Source organism: Annulohypoxylon truncatum (genome assembly GCF_022578515.1).
Source record: "Annulohypoxylon truncatum strain CBS 140777 unplaced genomic scaffold F4807scaffold_40, whole genome shotgun sequence".
NCBI lineage: Eukaryota > Fungi > Ascomycota > Sordariomycetes > Xylariales > Hypoxylaceae > Annulohypoxylon > Annulohypoxylon truncatum.
In genome coordinates, this window is record NW_025953826.1 from 125,710 (window position 1) to 142,055 (window position 16,346).

The 16,346-nt window shown below is 48.9% G+C and overlaps 5 protein-coding genes across 5 annotated transcripts; 2 read left to right on the forward strand and 3 right to left on the reverse strand.

Moving 5' to 3' along the window:
• Nucleotides 1-34: 34 nt before the first annotated feature.
• F4807DRAFT_441993 (zinc-binding dehydrogenase) lies at nt 35-1,652 on the forward strand. Its single transcript, XM_047999429.1, has 2 exons — nt 35-709; nt 816-1,652. The coding sequence occupies exons 1-2, from the start codon at nt 144-146 to the stop codon at nt 1,339-1,341; spliced, it is 1,092 nt and encodes a 363-aa protein (XP_047850225.1). The 5' UTR covers nt 35-143; the 3' UTR covers nt 1,342-1,652.
• A 392-nt stretch (nt 1,653-2,044) lies between these two features.
• F4807DRAFT_470904 (uncharacterized protein) lies at nt 2,045-3,037 on the forward strand. The gene has a single exon (XM_048002861.1). It carries the CDS (start codon nt 2,143-2,145, stop codon nt 2,926-2,928), a length of 786 nt encoding a protein of 261 aa, XP_047850226.1. The 5' UTR covers nt 2,045-2,142; the 3' UTR covers nt 2,929-3,037.
• A 739-nt stretch (nt 3,038-3,776) lies between these two features.
• Nucleotides 3,777-5,293, reverse strand: F4807DRAFT_464387 (glutathione S-transferase; the record flags this gene model as incomplete). Its single annotated transcript, XM_048002117.1, has 5 exons — nt 3,777-4,059; nt 4,146-4,629; nt 4,701-4,788; nt 4,862-5,020; nt 5,072-5,293. 5 exons carry the CDS (start codon nt 5,291-5,293, stop codon nt 3,777-3,779), a joined length of 1,236 nt encoding a protein of 411 aa, XP_047850227.1.
• Nucleotides 5,294-5,643: 350 nt separating this feature from the next.
• Nucleotides 5,644-9,704, reverse strand: F4807DRAFT_442003 (uncharacterized protein). Its single transcript, XM_047999430.1, has 5 exons — nt 9,412-9,704; nt 9,207-9,306; nt 8,729-9,117; nt 6,685-8,671; nt 5,644-6,628 (listed from the first exon to the last, which is right to left on the reverse strand). The coding sequence occupies exons 2-5, from the start codon at nt 9,210-9,212 to the stop codon at nt 5,888-5,890; spliced, it is 3,123 nt and encodes a 1,040-aa protein (XP_047850228.1). The 5' UTR covers nt 9,213-9,306; nt 9,412-9,704; the 3' UTR covers nt 5,644-5,887.
• Nucleotides 9,705-11,211: 1,507 nt separating this feature from the next.
• Nucleotides 11,212-13,863, reverse strand: F4807DRAFT_272769 (uncharacterized protein). Its single transcript, XM_047994590.1, has 3 exons — nt 13,373-13,863; nt 11,731-13,320; nt 11,212-11,541 (listed from the first exon to the last, which is right to left on the reverse strand). Exons 1-3 carry the CDS (start codon nt 13,603-13,605, stop codon nt 11,337-11,339), a joined length of 2,028 nt encoding a protein of 675 aa, XP_047850229.1. The 5' UTR covers nt 13,606-13,863; the 3' UTR covers nt 11,212-11,336.
• Between the last annotated feature and the right edge of the window lie 2,483 nt (nt 13,864-16,346).

Sequence of the window (16,346 nt, forward strand, 5' to 3'; positions counted from 1 at the left end):
CTTCTCCCCTATCCTTCTACAAGCTAAGTATGTACCAAGATTTGCCAACCCACGTCTTATACCCGTTGGGGGCGAAGCTATAAACTGGTCTAGAACGATTATCACACACGTATGATAACCATCCCATAAGCACTAACCGCACCATGCAGTCATCACCAGTCCCCGTACCGACAACCCAGCGGGCGATTGTCCAAGGTTCAGCAGGCCAGCCCACAATAGCAGAAAACATACCCATACCAACCCTGCGTCCGGGCACCCTCCTGATCAAGACGGTCGCTGTGGCGCTCAACCCCAGCGACAACAAGATGGGCGCCGCCTTCCCGTGCCCGGGCGCAGTCATCGGCATGGACTTCGCGGGCCAAATCGTCGACATGAAGCCCGCGGAGGGCGCAGAGACGCCGGACCCAGACTTCCGCGTCGGGGATATGGTGTGCGGTGTGGTGCACGGCTCCAACCCCGGCGATCCGACCACCGGCAGCCTCGCGGAGTACGTCCGGGCGCCGGCGGACCTGGTCCTCCGCGTCCCGGAGGGGTTTCCCCTGGAGCAGGCGGCGGCGCTGGGGACGCCGTTGTTGACTAGCTGTGTCGCGTTGTGGAGTTCGTTGGCGATTACGGCGATGCCTGAGAGCCCGCTTGCGAAGCCCGCTCCTGTGTTGGTGTATGGCGGGAGTACGACGTGTGGGACGATGGCTATTCAGCTTTTGAAGACGTGAGTTCCTATTATCTGATCTTTTCACTTATAATATTCGTCTATGACCACCAATTTTACCCCTGACGACTACTAGTTGAATAGGTAATTAACTGAACCGCAATAGCATAGGATATGACCCAGTCGCCACCTGCTCATCCCGTAATTTCGACATGGTCAAGTCGTACGGCGCCAGCGCGGTCTTTGACTACACATCTAATGACCTTGGCCGCAATATCAAGACGCACACGGGTGGGCGACTACGCCATGCCCTCGACTGCATCGCCGACCAGGCGTCGACGACATGCTGTTACGCCAGCCTAGGCCGACCCGGCGGCCGCTACGCCTATCTCGAGTCCAGCCCGAAGGAATGGAAGACACGGGAGGCTGTCAAACCGGATTTTGCCTTAGCCTATGAGGCTTTCGGACGGGAGGTCAAGTTAGATGGAGAGTATGGGCGGCCGGCAAGCCCGGCAAAACATGAGATGGCTGTGAAGGTTTTTAGGTCTTTTCAAAAGCTTCTCGATGAAGGAAAGGTAAGAGCACATCCGACGGAGGTGGTGGGCCACGGCTTTGAGAGTATTATAGAAGGACTCCGCAAGTTGAAGTCAGGGGCTGTGTCGGGGAAGAGACTAGTTGTTTGGATTGAGTAGAGTCTTCATGGATGAATGGATATAAGGCATAAACGTTTTTGTCTTTCCAGATATCATTCAGACTATTATAAAGATTTTACAAGCAAGGTTTTTTGGAAACTTTTATGAATGTCAAAGATCTTACATAAACTGAATGTTCAATTTTTCTATTAGTGTCAAGCTTAGAGCCCCTGATTTCATATCAATTCATCCTTTCCTTACTCTGCCTTTCATTCTCCACCTGAAGTACATACACAAGTGATGTCGCAGGTAATGTGATATTTTAACGTACCTACCTATCTTACAGTATCAAAGAGCAATACTCCCCTCAAGTTTATTGAGTGCGCTTCATATTGACATGTACAATTTTCACTCCTTTACATCCAGCTTAATTCACTAGTCCCTATGGCAATAGTATGAAAAGGGCCCTTATGGACCAATTTTAACGATCTATTATATATCCAGTGAATATGCCGGCAGTGACGTTCTTATCAAGATCGTCCAAAGGGAGTGCTAGTCTATCCCCTACCCCTATTACCAGCTGTAAACCCCCTTTAACGAGATCCGCAACGATACGTGTTAATGCAGCAGCCATAACATCCTTAGCCATGGAAACGCATTTATAAGCCCTGTCACCAAATTCATGACCAAGTAAGTCCTTGCTGACCCTCATGAGACACCACAGGGGCAGACTATCTCACGACAAAGGCTAACCCCCTGAATCCACGCCGAGATACCGACTGGCCGTCGTTATACTCGATCAACACCACACAATATCCCATCTACTGACTCCCATTTTCGTCTCTTTTGTTTACCTACCTAATGATTTCCTCGAGCCCTAGGTACGAATCTCCATCGCTTCTCCGTGTTTTGCACAAAGGCATTTCCCAAAACACGTTTTCCTTCTCTTCCATTTCTTCCTCACGCAACCGCAAAATCCTCACTTTCTTGCGTCTTCGAAGAAAAAAAAATCATCAACTTCAAAAAATCATTTACCTACTCTCACTCTCATCATTACTTACTATCAATCATACCCTTACTCCAGGTCATGGAGAACGTGGAAAACTTCGGTCTCGAAAGCGCCCACCGTCGCCGCCCTTCCATCCGCGTAGTCATCTCCAGAAGCAACATCTACGGCTCCGCCCACACCACCATGCAAGTGCCGCCCGTAGTCCAGTCGATGAACCCGGCCATCATCGCCGCGGACGACATGTGGAGCGGCGACGGCCCCGTCGGCCTATTCGCCATGGGCATCGATCTCGACACGCCCCGCGACAGCCTAGACCTGGACTCATCCGAGTCCGCGCTTCTCCTCGGCAACCACGTCGCGGTCGAGACGAAGAGCAAGAAAGCCAAGGCCTCCGGCCTCTGGGCCAAGCTCAAGCAGAAGTTCAAGCGCAGCAAGTCGCCCGGCGCCGGCCCGCACCACCACCACCACCACCACCCCTGGCAGCGCGTCGTCAGCGGCGGCTTCGGCGGCATCCTCGTTGGCAAGGAGACGAAAGTCGAGACCGAGGACAAGCCCGCTGCCGGATTGCCCAGATCGAAGACGACTGCGGACTTCCGCCCTCCGCGCCCCATCTCGACGAACTGGAAGGCGGCTCATGACGAGCTGCTGGACATGGGCGACGAGCGTGACAAGAAGCCCGAGAAAACGTCAGAGAAGATCGGCGGGCTCGTTCGTTCTATGTCCGCGGTGTTGCCTGGCCGACATTGAGCTATTACCACACTCGGCAACTCGAACACGCCTCATGTAAAGGCACGAGTACCTAATAACGTCTTCTCAGGGATATTAATATGGGCATTTAGGGTTTTGATTGATTCCGCAAATCTGTGGATTGGGACAGAGGAGGATATACCCGGGGTTTGGCAGCTGGTACTGGGCACCGACGCATGGATTCAAAGGGAGGGTTATCGTTATTCTGTATAATATGGGCAAAGGAGTTTCGGTTCTGCAACTATGCACATCCCCAATGAGAAGACGCATCAACACTGACTTGAGGACTTCGTTCGTTCCGTGCCTTGATGTGACCATGTTTCCTTTATAAAACCTTCGATTCGTGGACTTCAAATACGACTCCCTAGTAGAGTTATCCGATTTCTCATCGGCTGCTGAGCACATGATGATTATTGAATTAAAATTGCCTATTTCCACGAAGGAGGACAAGTACTTACTCTCCAAGATCCACCAACCTCGGTATATTATTCGAGCATATGCGACACCTTCATCACTCAGTTCAATGCTGAGAATATATAGACTCGTTTTCTCAAGCCAGTTTATCCGTAAGGACAACAGGAGAAAGGGGTTTTAAGTGCGATCAAATAGTTCAATGCTGATGGCTGAGCAGCTATATTAATCCAGATGACCAAAAAAAAAAAAAAAAACCAGTAAAGCCAACCCTACCTAGTAAACCTATTATCTTCACCCAGAGTCATCACAAATTCCCACTCCCTTCCTATTTCGCCAAAGCAGCCTTCACAGCAGTAACCTCCTCCTCCAGGGGCAAGATATCCGGCACAGGGCCTAAGGGGGTGATAGAATGTGGGTTGATCTGGACATGGCTGCGCGTGTAGTGATTCTTAATATGCAAGAAATTCGTCGTATCCTTGAAGGCCGGGTGCTTCCAGTACAGGTTCCGGGTGTACTTGTGCAGAAGCGGGTACCCTGACCGGATATCGCGCAGATTACATTTGAAGTGCTGGACGTATACCGGGTCGAACCGGATGAGCGTCGGGAACCTATTTTCCCGAGTTAGTCGGCACTATTCTTCCCATGGGGACTCGGACAGCTTGATATAAAAAAGGATGATGGGCGGAGCACTCACAGCCTAATGTCTACCTCCGTAATCGTATCCCCAAACCAATACGGCCCGCCCGTCTCAGCAAGATGTTTCTCCGCTCTATCCAGCGCATCGAACAGCGCCGTAACATTCCGATCGTACGCCTCCTGCGTCGTCGCGAAGCCGCTCTTATACACGCCGTTATTGATACCGTCGTAGATCCAGCCGTGCGCCTCCTCGATCCGCGCCCTGAGCGGCTCCGGGTAGAAGTCGAGCTTGGCGTACTCCGGCGGCAGCTGGTCATCGAACACGTGGTTCAGCATGCGCAGGATCTCGCTGCTCTCGTTATTCACGATCGTGTTCGCCTTCTTGTCGAATAGCACCGGCACGGTGAACCGCCCTCCGTAGTTGGGGTCTGCCGCGAAGTAGAGGTCCCGTAGGTGGGTATACTTCTCGTGACCCGGAACCGGGTCCGGGATCACGTTCTCACCTGCGGCGTCCGTGTCTTCCGGAGTGGGAAAGCGCCATCCTGTGATATTCTTAGCTCTTCGGTCTATGCATACATAATTCCGCAGTAAGCCGATGGAAAGCATAACGTACCTTTATCCCCCATATGCCAATGGACGCTAGAGAATGAAATAAAATCCTCGAGCCCCTTCAGTTTCCTCACGATCAAAGTCCGATTAGCCTGCGGGTTGATGTCGTTAACAAAACCATCTCACACCCCAAACCGACTCCGTCTGAAATTGAAGATGACATACCCAGGGGCAAGCATAGCTGACATAAAGATGATACCTCCCCTTCTCGGGCGGGAATTTTGCGCCAGGCTCTTTAGAAATCCAATCACGGAACGAGCTGACCTGACGCTTGAACTCGCCACTGGTATCGCCGGGCTTCACCCAGTCAGTAATTTTCGAAGCCTATTTTGGCCTATTAGCAATCATCTACCCGTGCTTTAATTCCGCTCTCACCATTCGTATCTGCTGGTTATTCTTCACAAGTTTCGGAGGCGGGTTCACGGTAATCCTTCTAAGTTGTGCTTCGCTTTTTATAAGCGATGAGATGCCTCTCCAATCGCAGGTTATGCCACCTCCCCTCGGGAACAATACAGGAAACGACGAGGGTGTAATTGATCTTGATAATAACAACGATGACGCGACACGAGAGAGCGCAGGAGAGCGAGCTATGTTCATGAATGCGGGGATCCCCAATTTCTCTAACTCAGGTGCTACCTCGATTTATATACTCCTACTTTTCGAAGTTCTCCTGACTTGTCTTCTTAGGGAGTCTTCGAATCAGGAGCTTCAAATATGGCGTGCGCTACCAAGTTGTAGAAGATTTGTCACTATCGAGGCGTTCTCCCCTTATTCATCATTATACTACGATTACGGATCGTGACGTAAATCTCCTGGACGAGTAGGGACTAGTATATCGTTACTAATCAGCTAGCATGGCGGGGTTAGAAATCATGTGGAGATCCCTTATATAGAATCGAAAAGAGCGCCTATAGGTACCTAATCACGAACATAGACTTGCTAAGAATATGAGCAAAATCAACTCTATTTTACTACTATTTGTCTTAAGCACTTTGTGACAGACCCCATTGCTGCCAAACTAAAAGAGCAAACGGCGCATGCTAACACCATAGCATAAAAGACAGGACACCTACGCCGTGATCTCTGAAGCTAAGCCCCAATAAACCGTACGAGTGGGGAGTACTAGGCATCCTTCGTTGCCAAGAACCAGGCGCCTCCATGATTGAGAGATCGATAGGAAATAACAAACATCTACCGGATGATAGCCTTGATGTATGGTACCTCCACATCCTGGTCGTCCAAGTCCTCCGCCACCATCTCGAAGATGAGCTCCGTCTGGTGCTCCGGGATCGGCTTCTTCGACACCGACTCGACCAGCTCGCTAAGCTTCAAGTTATATCGCTCCTTCAACTTTCCGGGCGCGAAGAAGCTGGCGTACAGAAGACTCACTCCAGAGCTCAGCATGCTAATGTTCAGGCCTCGTTTCTCGAAATCGTCAAGAAGTTCTCTCAATGTTATATCGTTCACCTCAAATCGATCCCAAATCTTGTCCAAGGTCACCTTGCCGTCCGGTCCCTTGTACTCAACCTTTGGGCTAGAAATTGGCTCGCTGAAACCGAAGAATGGCAAGGCAAGGTTAACAAAGCCGTTCTTGTACTGCTCGATGTCATTCTTCCCATCGATGATCTTGTACAGCTCTAAGACGACAAGACCGGTAACCAATGCGGTTGTAGTAGCGATAGCCGGAATAATCTTTCCGGCGATGAACTTGGTCTTGTGTCGGTCGGCCTTCTCGATCTTGTAATTGTCTGCTCGTAGATTACTTGCGGCAGTGATGAAATCTATGTGGTGATTCGTGTCATCATCCTTCTCAAACTCCACGGGCGTTAACTTAAAACCAGCCAACTCATTAGGAGCAGGGAGACTGTCGACGATCTTCTGTATCTCATTGTTGTCATCAAACGCAGATTTGTTGTTCGCGGCGTTGGGGTCCTATACGCAAGGTTAATTATCATCTATCACAGATTCACCAAACGGAGTAAACCTACGGGATCGTTGTCGCTCGCCTGGATCTTGACGCCTGGGTCAGGCGAGAAGTCTGGGACGATCATGTTGTCCAGCACCTTCAAGTAAAGGCCTTCATTTACTCCCTTAGTGTTAATATTGTAGTTGAATGCGTGAAGGTTAGCGGCTGCGACGATGAAGCCGAAGTGGGTAGGATTCTTGGGGTCAAACTTCAATGGGTCAGGAGCACGCTTCGGGCCAGACCAGAAGGGAGTGCCGCTAGAAGACGTCGAGTCCTTGGGGAAGTTGTAAAGTAGCTGTTGGATAGCGTTGTTATACTGTCTCTCGAATAGCATCCTTGCCCAGATGATGCAGTCTTCGAAACTTAGAGGTTTATCCGTTACGAGATAGTCGCGGATAGTCTCAAGAGTCGGTGTCTCGTTACCGCCCTGCTTCAGTGTTGTCTCCAGATAGTTAGGCTGAGACAAGTAGAGGTTGACGGTCTCTGCAGACTTAACAAAGGAAGTCTCGAAGAGTTCGCGGGCCCATGCAATGGTATGCTCGATCTTGTTGGGGAAACTTCGTAATGTGCACATAGGGAATGACACCTCAGGAGGATCCTGCGAGGACGAGTACGATTCGGTCAACATAGGGAGAACAACCTGTGTGTTGCCCTTAGTACCGAGAGTACCGCTCTCGAGTAAAGGCTTGCGGAAGAAAACGCATCGTCGGTCGACGTATGTTCTCGCCTCCACATTGTCAAGCGCATTAGTGACACCATCCAAAGACTCCCAAAAGTCCTTGTTGAAGATGTGCTCAGTCTCAGGGCTAACTCGATCTTTCAAGCACTCGATATGACCCACAAGCTCGGGATTCATGGCCTGAACGGCCTTGGCTGCGCAATCACTCTTCATTTGGCCAACGTCCTTAGGGCGAAATAAGAATTGGCGGTTCAGGTTGCTCTTCTCGATCGAGTCCATATCAGTAACCGTGATTTTGCCTTTGGGTCCAACGCCCAACCCGATCATTGCCCAGTTCTTGAGCATTTCGCATCCAATAGCACCCGCACCGACGAGGAATTGTCTGACGTTAGCGATTTTGTCCTGGTATTCTTTACCGAAGACAGCGATTTGACCGTCATATCGAGATCCGATCGGTTTGCATAGCTCCTCAGTTCGAGCAACACTAGTGGGAAGTGATTCCAGAGAGTCGAAGTAGAACCACTGCTTGATAGGATGGAATTTGCCCGACACAGCTTTGAGAACCTCCTGGGCGGTCAGACCACCAAACAAGGCGGCCATGGGATTCAAGTCGCCCTGAGCCTGGTAGCTGAGTTCCTTGACAAGCTTCTCATCAACCTCGAGATCTAACTTCTCCTTCTGGACAAAAGCCTTGACGGATGCGACAACAACGGCGGCATCTTCATCGTTCATTGGTCGGGGTAGACGGCCCTGCGACTGGGTAAAAGCATGCAATGCCTCAAAACCAACATGGAGTTGGTGTGGTCGGTCGAATTTGGCGAAGTCAGAGATGACGAACTCCGGCTCGCGTAAGGCCGCAGAAATTGTCTTGAACTCGATAAACTTGGGCATCTTGACCTGCTGGAACAAGCCGCCGCCCTTGTATTGGCCCAATCCAGACACATCGCCAATAGAAAAGGTGTAAGGACCTTTAACAGTAATCTTCTTCGGCTCGGCATTGTTCAAGCCCTCCATTCCCTTGACTTCGGAGAAAGTAACATAATCACCATCCTCTAAGCCATGACGCGTCTCATCTAGGGCAGAAACCAATCCCTCCTCGTCGATGTCGGCTACAATCCCATTGATGGGGTTTTCGCCGGTCGCATCGAGACATGTAAACTTGGGACCAAAATCGCAGAAGATGGAGCCAAAAAGTCCGAATGTATCGGCGACTACGAAGTAGATGCCCTTCGAGTGGCAGTAATCGCCGATGGCTAGTTGAAGGTTAAGGGGGGTGTTGGTTAGGACTACGACCTGATACTTGTCGAACTGAGAGAAGTTCTCGCCAAGGCTGTTCACCCAAATGTTAGCATGTGATATCCTTAACAACATAGATATTTCGCTTTACCTATGCGATTCGTGAATGCCGACAGGAGTATAGGCGTTAAGCTCAGCCACACGAGGAGCCGTAACTACATCCCGAGGTTTTCCAACATCGTCTGGGCGTAAGAAGAACTGGGAGGACAGATCGGCGATGGCAACAGGCGTCGGGTCGTGGAGGGTTAAACTCTTGACACCGGCAAGAGCGATATTCTTGGATATCTCAACACCAAGACCCTTCAGACCAACTATAAGGACGTTCGAAGCGCCCATGCGCTTCATAGCCTCGTGGCCAAGGACATAAAGCTGTCGGCTATAGAGGGATTCGTCGATCTCGGTCTGGCCTACAACGGAGTTGTCGACCTGGACGCGGGTGACCAGATCGACCTCAGGTATTCCCGAAGCCATTTTGGTATCCTATATATGACAGATAAATGTTATCATCGGTGTATGGATATAGAAATGGGCCAATAGTTGAGAGTAAATCAATAGGCAGGTATACTTACGGTCATGGTTCTCTTAGGGGAGAAAGGCAACTCTCCGTTCTCGTGTTTGCGCTTCCCCAGCTTGGCGATGTTTGCTCTAGTGGAGCCCTCTATGCTGCTACTAGAAGATATGAACACGCAGGCGACGAGAGAAGGAATGTGAATATGGGGGGAAGGTAAGGATGTGATAATCCGCTGACGGTAGGAAGAAAGATGAACGATGTACCCAAATTAACAACCCCACCACCGATTACCTAGAACGAGGCTAGCCGATCGATCAGTCAGGTAAATACGATACGAGATGACGTAGTTGGATAGCTGGTCCAAAAAAGGGAAGAGGACTGGTTGATATAAAAGGAAGAAAAGACCAGCTTTCTAATAAGGCAGTAGATGATTGACGAGGTTCTTTCGGGATAGTTCGACGGACTACAGAAGCTGCGGTTTGACGAGAGGTTGAAAAGATTAAGATGTGGAAGCTCTTGCACGTTTCTAAAAACAACGTACAGCTAAACGTTAGCCCGCGGGGTGTGCCTGACTGACGTTTCTGGCCAGCTGATTTCTCAGCAAATCATTTCTGTCTCAGTTGTGGTGGGGTCAAACGGTGGCTTATTTGCAGGTGGGGATCAGTCATAGGTGTGGCGCAATAATTGTGGCGCATTTCTAAATCTTCTTCGCGATTCTATCGGAAGATGCACACTATGTACTTCAGTAGTTTTTAAAAGAATCGCCGTTCCAAGTTGTGTTGAGTTAGTCATTATTGAAGTACCTGGCAACTTCTAAGTTCCATGTGTAATACTACCTAAGTAGTAACAGTCCAGTAATACATACATCCAGTATCCTAAATCACGTACATACGTACCATCCTTATACCATGAAACAAAGAGAGTGTGCGTCCCCGCGGCCTCTCATTAGGAGGAATTCACGGCCGCACGACAGGATACCTGGACGAAATCACCAGAAAAAGGGAATAAAAGGCAGGCACTGACAGGCGTAATATCTCCAGAAACCATCATTATTCTCACCTTAGGCAGCGCTCCGAAGGTAAAGCAATATCCAAAACAGGATCATTGCAACTTCTCATCGACTTTGTTACGTAATGTTGCGCGCCTCTTGCCATTTATGAACACTTTCAATCGGTCGTAACTTTGCATTGTTCGCAGTTTTAAGTCATTTGCACCTTTGCATCCTGCTTCAAATGCATTGCTATGCTATTTGCTGCTAGGCCTAAATTGCTGAAAGAGGACAGGTAGTACTCTGTTGATTGGCTGAATTGACATTTGTCTCTGCGATTATTCTATCGCACTTCTAACGTATAGAACGAAGATCCATTCCAAGTCAAACGTTGTGATCTAGTGGAACATAGCATAATAGGGGTATAGGATAGCGAAACAAACTTGCACCTCGGAACAGGAACCCATCGAAACACCATAATTACAATGATGTTTGACATGTCTCTACATCATCTATGTGAAGGCTAGATCTTATGCCCCTTTTGAAAACATCTTCATAACACGTCATAATTCAGGTCGTGGTAAACGTTGTTTCACTGAAGTTTGTATTGCACCTGAACATTTGACGAAGAAGCTAGAACAACAATACACTAGCCCCTGCCGTAAACCTCTCCTCGTGGAATGCCGTCCGAGTAGACTACTCGCCACTTCCAATATCTCCTGTAATTATGTGCATCGAAGTGTATGTATAATCGACTGTGAGGTCCATTTGTCTGCATCTTTCTCCCCGCCAAATGTACTTCAGCCAATCCATTAAATCCCTCAAGAAAACTCCCAATTCCTTGTCAGCAACATCTTTCGTCATTAATTGCGTGTAGCCATAACAGGTCTCTCGTGTAAGGAGCGTAACAACCCCAAGGGTATCATGAGTATGCCTTTTGTTCAATTCCATATTATGCCCCAATGATGCAACTACCTAGGTAAGGTACCATTACCGTGCCGCCACGGAGGCTGTAAAAATGAGTGACCTGTCCGCGCTCTCCAGCCGATGCCTTATCAAGCCGCCCACCAAGTGATCACCATTAATACAACGTTGAGCCCCGAAACTTCCAATTGGCTTGAAGGATAGATGTGAACTGAATATTTATACTGCTTTTTCTAATGGTATGCTAAATTCGAACATTAATTGTATCTGATAGTATCAGATGAAGAATAAGAGTGAGATTAAGGCAAGGATGGAGTTTGATACGACATCAACTCTCAAGGTGGCTGGCGCCCCAGCGGTGGAGACTGGAGCCGGGGCAGTCGTGTTGCCCGGAACTGTAGCAGGCGTTGTCGTCGTAGGTGAACCGCTGCTGCTAATCGGCGAGGAGATGCTGATCGGTGAAGGGGTGCTGCCGCTACTACTACTAGCGCTGGCGCTGTTAGCGCTCGAACTTTCGCTCGAGATCTGTATAGAGCTGCTACTCTCAGAAGACGCCGAAGCGCTACTCTCCGACGAACTACCTTCCGAGGAGCTCGAAATTGTTGACGAGACAGAAGAAGTAGACGAAATTGACGTAGTAGATATGATGGATGAAGAGACGACGACAGACGAAGTAGATGAAGAAGTAAGCGAACTAGAAGTTGAGGAAACTTGGGAGACCGACGAGGTTGTTGACACCGAGCTAGAGGTTGTTGATGCCGAAGTAGACGTTGCTGATACCGAACTAGATGTGGGTAGAGGCGAAACGATGCCCGTGTTGGTGGACGCCGCAGCCCCACTGGCTGTAGAACCACCGGAGGTGGTTGTAACGTCACTCGCGGCGGAGCCAGTTAGGTTTAGGACAGGAACAGGATTTGTCGCATTGCAGTAATCGAGATATTGCGAAAACGTAGGGAGCACGTAGTCTTTAGTTGCATCCTCCCAATTTACCTGCTCCACAGCGCAATTATGGCAGGACTGAAAGTAGGTCCGGAATAGAGAGCCTATTTCGCAAAGGGCATTGCTCTTACCAATTCTTTGAGCCTCTAAGTAAGCGTTGTTGCAAGTGTCGAAGCAGGACGCTGGCATTGTAGGCGAACGCTTGGTGATAGGATTGTACGGGACGTATCTTTTCTCTACAGCCGTCGAAAAGGCCGTAATGCTCGACTGAGAGCCCCAATTGCCGGTTTCGATAGTAGTGACATAGGTTTGATCCGATTCTGTTGTAGTCGTCACAACATTTTCGACAGCGAACACCTCGTAGCTCAACCCGAAAGCAGGCGGCGCGAGATTAAAGTAGCCCCACGTAGGTCTATAGTATCCTGTCTGGAATATGGGCCAACGAACTGGGTAATACTCCGGAGCTTCTATACAGTAACTCAGACTCTCGCAGACGTATGACTTGTTCGGCGGAGTTGCCCAGATATTGCATCCTTCTTCCGTAAATGGAGGAGCGCAGATAGTTCCAGGAAGACAACCCCAAGTTAAATTGGACGTGACATCATATGCCGGAACTGTGATATTCGCGGGGTCAGGGCTGACGGTACAGGTAGTTACAGCAGTAATGACGGACGACACAGTTACGGTCTCTGGAGCTTGTGTTATCGTGGCCGGAGGAGCAGTGATAGTAATTGGAACCACGTTAGTAATAAGCTGTGTTGTAGTAAAAGTTGTAGAGCTCACTACCGAATCGGTAAGCATAACCTCGGAAACTGTCACGAAGGTAGTCGTCTCCACGAGAGTGATAAACGAAGTAGTCTCCTCAGTTGCAGTTATTGTGGCAAAATCTGTGGTCGGTGAAGCAGAGACAGACACATCGGTTGTTGTTAGAACGCTGGTAAGCGTTGACAAGATACTTGTCGAGTATGTCGACACACTTGTATAAACAGACGTGGTATACTGCGTTGTAGTCAGAGTCTCGTCGGAGATAACTGTAGTCGGGATCTGGGTTGTGAAGGTGAGGGTCTCCGTCGTGATTGTGGGGACCAACGACGTGTAAGTAGCAGTTTGCGTTGTCGTCTCTTCATTAGTCAGTGTAAATGAGGCTGTAGTTGTCTCTTGCTCTGTCAAGGTGAATGAGGCTGTCGTCGTCTCTTCCTCTGTCAAGGTAAATGAGGCTGTCGTCGTCTCTTCCTTTGTAAAGGTAACCGAGGCAGTGGTAGTCTCCTCGCTTGTTATCGTGTAAGGATAACTGACAGTAGCGAAGACGGTCGTGGTGCCGCTGCATCAATTGTCAGCTCAATGGCTTCAGGTTCGTTCATTATCATACTCACTAGACTGTTGTCGTTTCGTAGCAAGTTTCAACCTCAGTCTCAGTCTCAGTCTTCGTCGTCGTTTCGTAACAAGTCTCGACCTCGGTCTTAGTCTTTGTCTTCGTTTCGGTAATCGTCTCCGTATCACATTCGCTGTGAGTAGAGGTAGGGTACCAATGGGCTTCGGAATAGGAAGCCCTCGCGATCGAAGCCAGCGCGAGGGACAAAGCCCCAAACCGTTGTATTAGAACCATTATGGTGTATCTAACAGCTTCAGGATAGCTTCTTCGATGACTTAGGATGTCAAATTAACCCCAATTTCCAATGAATGTCTTCGTAGCGAGCGTCCGTCTATCCGACCGTCCGTATATATCAAACGACTCTTATACTAAGAGTGTAACGATGAGTTGATGCGAGAAGCGACTGACGATATAAACAATTTAGAGCTCTTAGCTTGACTTATATGTGTAGGCGAAACGAAAGCTAGCTAGGTAAGCGAGGCTCTGAGATTCCTTCAGCTAGAAACTCCGAGTATCCAACGGGATGATGGCTTCGTGAGCCGGCTGACAGAGAACCTAGCAAGCTATGTGTCGAAGGATTTCCTCATAACGCAACTTTAATGAGCAGTCGTCAGCCCGGCAACAGATAGGTAGGAAGAGCTTCCTAGCTAGAAATTTGAGCTGGATTATGATTTTCCGTCCGGATGACTAGCTGCGACCAACCTACAGAGAACGAGAGCTGAATGAAACGTGGTTCCATGAAAAGGAAAGCTACCAGATAGCTTGGAAAGAGGGACAGCGCCGTCAATAAGGCTGAGAACAAGAGTGGGCAAACGCAGCAATGTCAACACGAGCCATTGGGACCTACCTAGGGCCGACAGGTACCAAGCATGATCGCAGATCAAGTATACAATACATCCAGCTCTGCTTCTAGTCAGGTCTCCGCGGCGCCATGTGCGACCAATAATCCCTGCAAAGAAGGAATCTGTCAGCCCGCCTATCGCATCCCGGGCGAGAATGCATGGTGAAGATGACTACATGAGCGTTTGTACCACGCAGCTTCGGCTCCGGCCCGCCATCTTCTACTCCTTCGCCCACGTTCACGGCGGGAAGAGAAAGTCCGGAATCCACTGTTATTATGAAAGGAGCTCAGCCTTCCAACGCGACAGACGGGGCGAAGCGTTGATTAGCGAATAAACAGAGATAAAAAATAAAAGAAAATTTGCAATGTCGCATAGGATACAATATACCAACCAGGTTAAAAAAATGAATCATCATATGAGCAAATAAAACTTGAAGTAAGCACTTGACTAGAACCGCAATAAGCGAAGCTGCTGCCAGGATTAGGTAAAATAAAAGTCCCGGTCAGTCAGATAGGTACCTAGGTATGCAGGTTGGCAAGACATATGAGCGACGAGGCTCTTCGGCACCCAACGAAGACAGCCGTATAGCCCATCTAACTGGTGGGTTCGGACGGGAGAGGATAATAAATCGAAAGATTGGTCAAGTTATGGGCCCGTATACGATAGCGGGGTACGTTGTGTATACCATCGTGCATACGTACATTATACAATAGCACTTACATCCTCCCATCAAAGCTGTAGCCAAGTCCGAAAGGACGTGTACTCGGAGGGTCTTCCGTAACGGTAGGGCCAGGGTCGGCCAAAAGTGAGTGGCCAAAGCCAGAACACACTGTCCCTGAACTGCACCGCCCAACGAAGAAGCCGTAAGGGCGCTGCAGAAGTACGCAACGGCACAGCTTGCATGCAACCTAGTACCACCGTTCGTGCCTCTTAGGTAGGATCGCCACTTGTCAAGGCCTAATAGAGGCTTACGAAGAAGGACACTCGCAGAACCGGGCTCGAATTCAGCCAATGAGGAAGCGATGTCATCACCTTTGCGCACAGATTAAGAAATTCGATAGTCGTGCCACGCGTTACACAAATCGGCGGCATCGAAGACTGGTGCTTGAGTCGCCGGGAAGTAGAGACATTTCGTTTCTACCTTTCTCAAGATGCAAGCCAGATGCAAGTTCTTATCCGGCCTCGGCACCGTTTCTTGTCGGTACTATGCGATGATCATATAGGTGCTTTAGAGTAAACAAGCACGAGAATCCGACCTGTTCTCGTTGATACGAGCCATGATAGCGCCATAATATAACAGCGATAAGTTAACTGCTAGCTGACGAAAGTGCCGATACTACCAGCTTTACAAGCTTGTAACGACATTTTGGTCTTGGGATATCTCCAGGGTTGTTGAGAAGAGTAAACGAATAAGAAACTCCAAAGAATTGAAGCCATTGAAACTAGGTATTGATGGAGTTGAGGCGCCACAATCTTTAGCAGACTACCCACATACATGTACATTGTAAGCGGGGTAGGCACCTTAAGTCTTTCCTAATCGAGATGAGTAAAGTTGGGTTCTGATGAAATACCGAAACAGGGAGATGGCAGCTGAACGCCAGATATCATCGGCAATATCGTTGTAAGGCTGAGAAGCTCCAACAGAGCTCGTTCACCTAGTGTTTTCCCGGCGAATAGCTCGGTATTCTTCCTTATGAAATAACTTTTCGCCATTATTCCGAGTAATTTGTAAACGATTCCCGTAAGCTTACATGATAAGGAAGCTCTATGGATTGAGTCGAAGCTTCGAAGGATCCCAAAAAGTTGAAAAGAGCGTCGAAAAAAGGCTGGAAATGGCGGGGGCTAATTGAGTGGAGAGCAACAGGATAGCGGGACAACGGGGAATAAAAATAGACGCGCAAAAAGGTTTAGTGTCTTAGCACAAAGTTACCCGTAAGCAACGCTAACTTATCAAGGTTATATGGGCCTTGCTAGCTCCAGCTTACATCGGTGGATTGTCCTACGTCAAGTCCAAATTTGCGGCTTAATTGGACAGATGAATTATATAATAGATCTATATCTAAATGTATAAGGAAGTAGCAAGGCGTTTGAGTCAAAAAAGAAAAGAGACGGAGGGGAAGAAAAAAGAAAAAA

Coding starts and splice junctions, on each gene's coding strand:
- F4807DRAFT_441993 (XM_047999429.1), top strand. CDS start 144: ATGCAGTCATCACCAGTCCCCGTACCGACAACCCAGCGGGCGATTGTC. Junction 710..815: donor GCTATTCAGCTTTTGAAGAC/GTGAGTTCCTAT, acceptor GAACCGCAATAG/CATAGGATATGACCCAGTCG.
- F4807DRAFT_470904 (XM_048002861.1), top strand. CDS start 2,143: ATGATTTCCTCGAGCCCTAGGTACGAATCTCCATCGCTTCTCCGTGTT.
- F4807DRAFT_442003 (XM_047999430.1), bottom strand. Junction 8,672..8,728: donor GGCATTCACGAATCGCATAG/GTAAAGCGAAAT, acceptor TTGGGTGAACAG/CCTTGGCGAGAACTTCTCTC. Junction 6,629..6,684: donor AGGCGAGCGACAACGATCCC/GTAGGTTTACTC, acceptor CCTTGCGTATAG/GACCCCAACGCCGCGAACAA.
- F4807DRAFT_272769 (XM_047994590.1), bottom strand. CDS start 13,605: ATGGTTCTAATACAACGGTTTGGGGCTTTGTCCCTCGCGCTGGCTTCG. Junction 13,321..13,372: donor TACGAAACGACAACAGTCTA/GTGAGTATGATA, acceptor CAATTGATGCAG/CGGCACCACGACCGTCTTCG. Junction 11,542..11,730: donor CTTACTTCTTCATCTACTTC/GTCTGTCGTCGT, acceptor CAGCGCTAGTAG/TAGTAGCGGCAGCACCCCTT.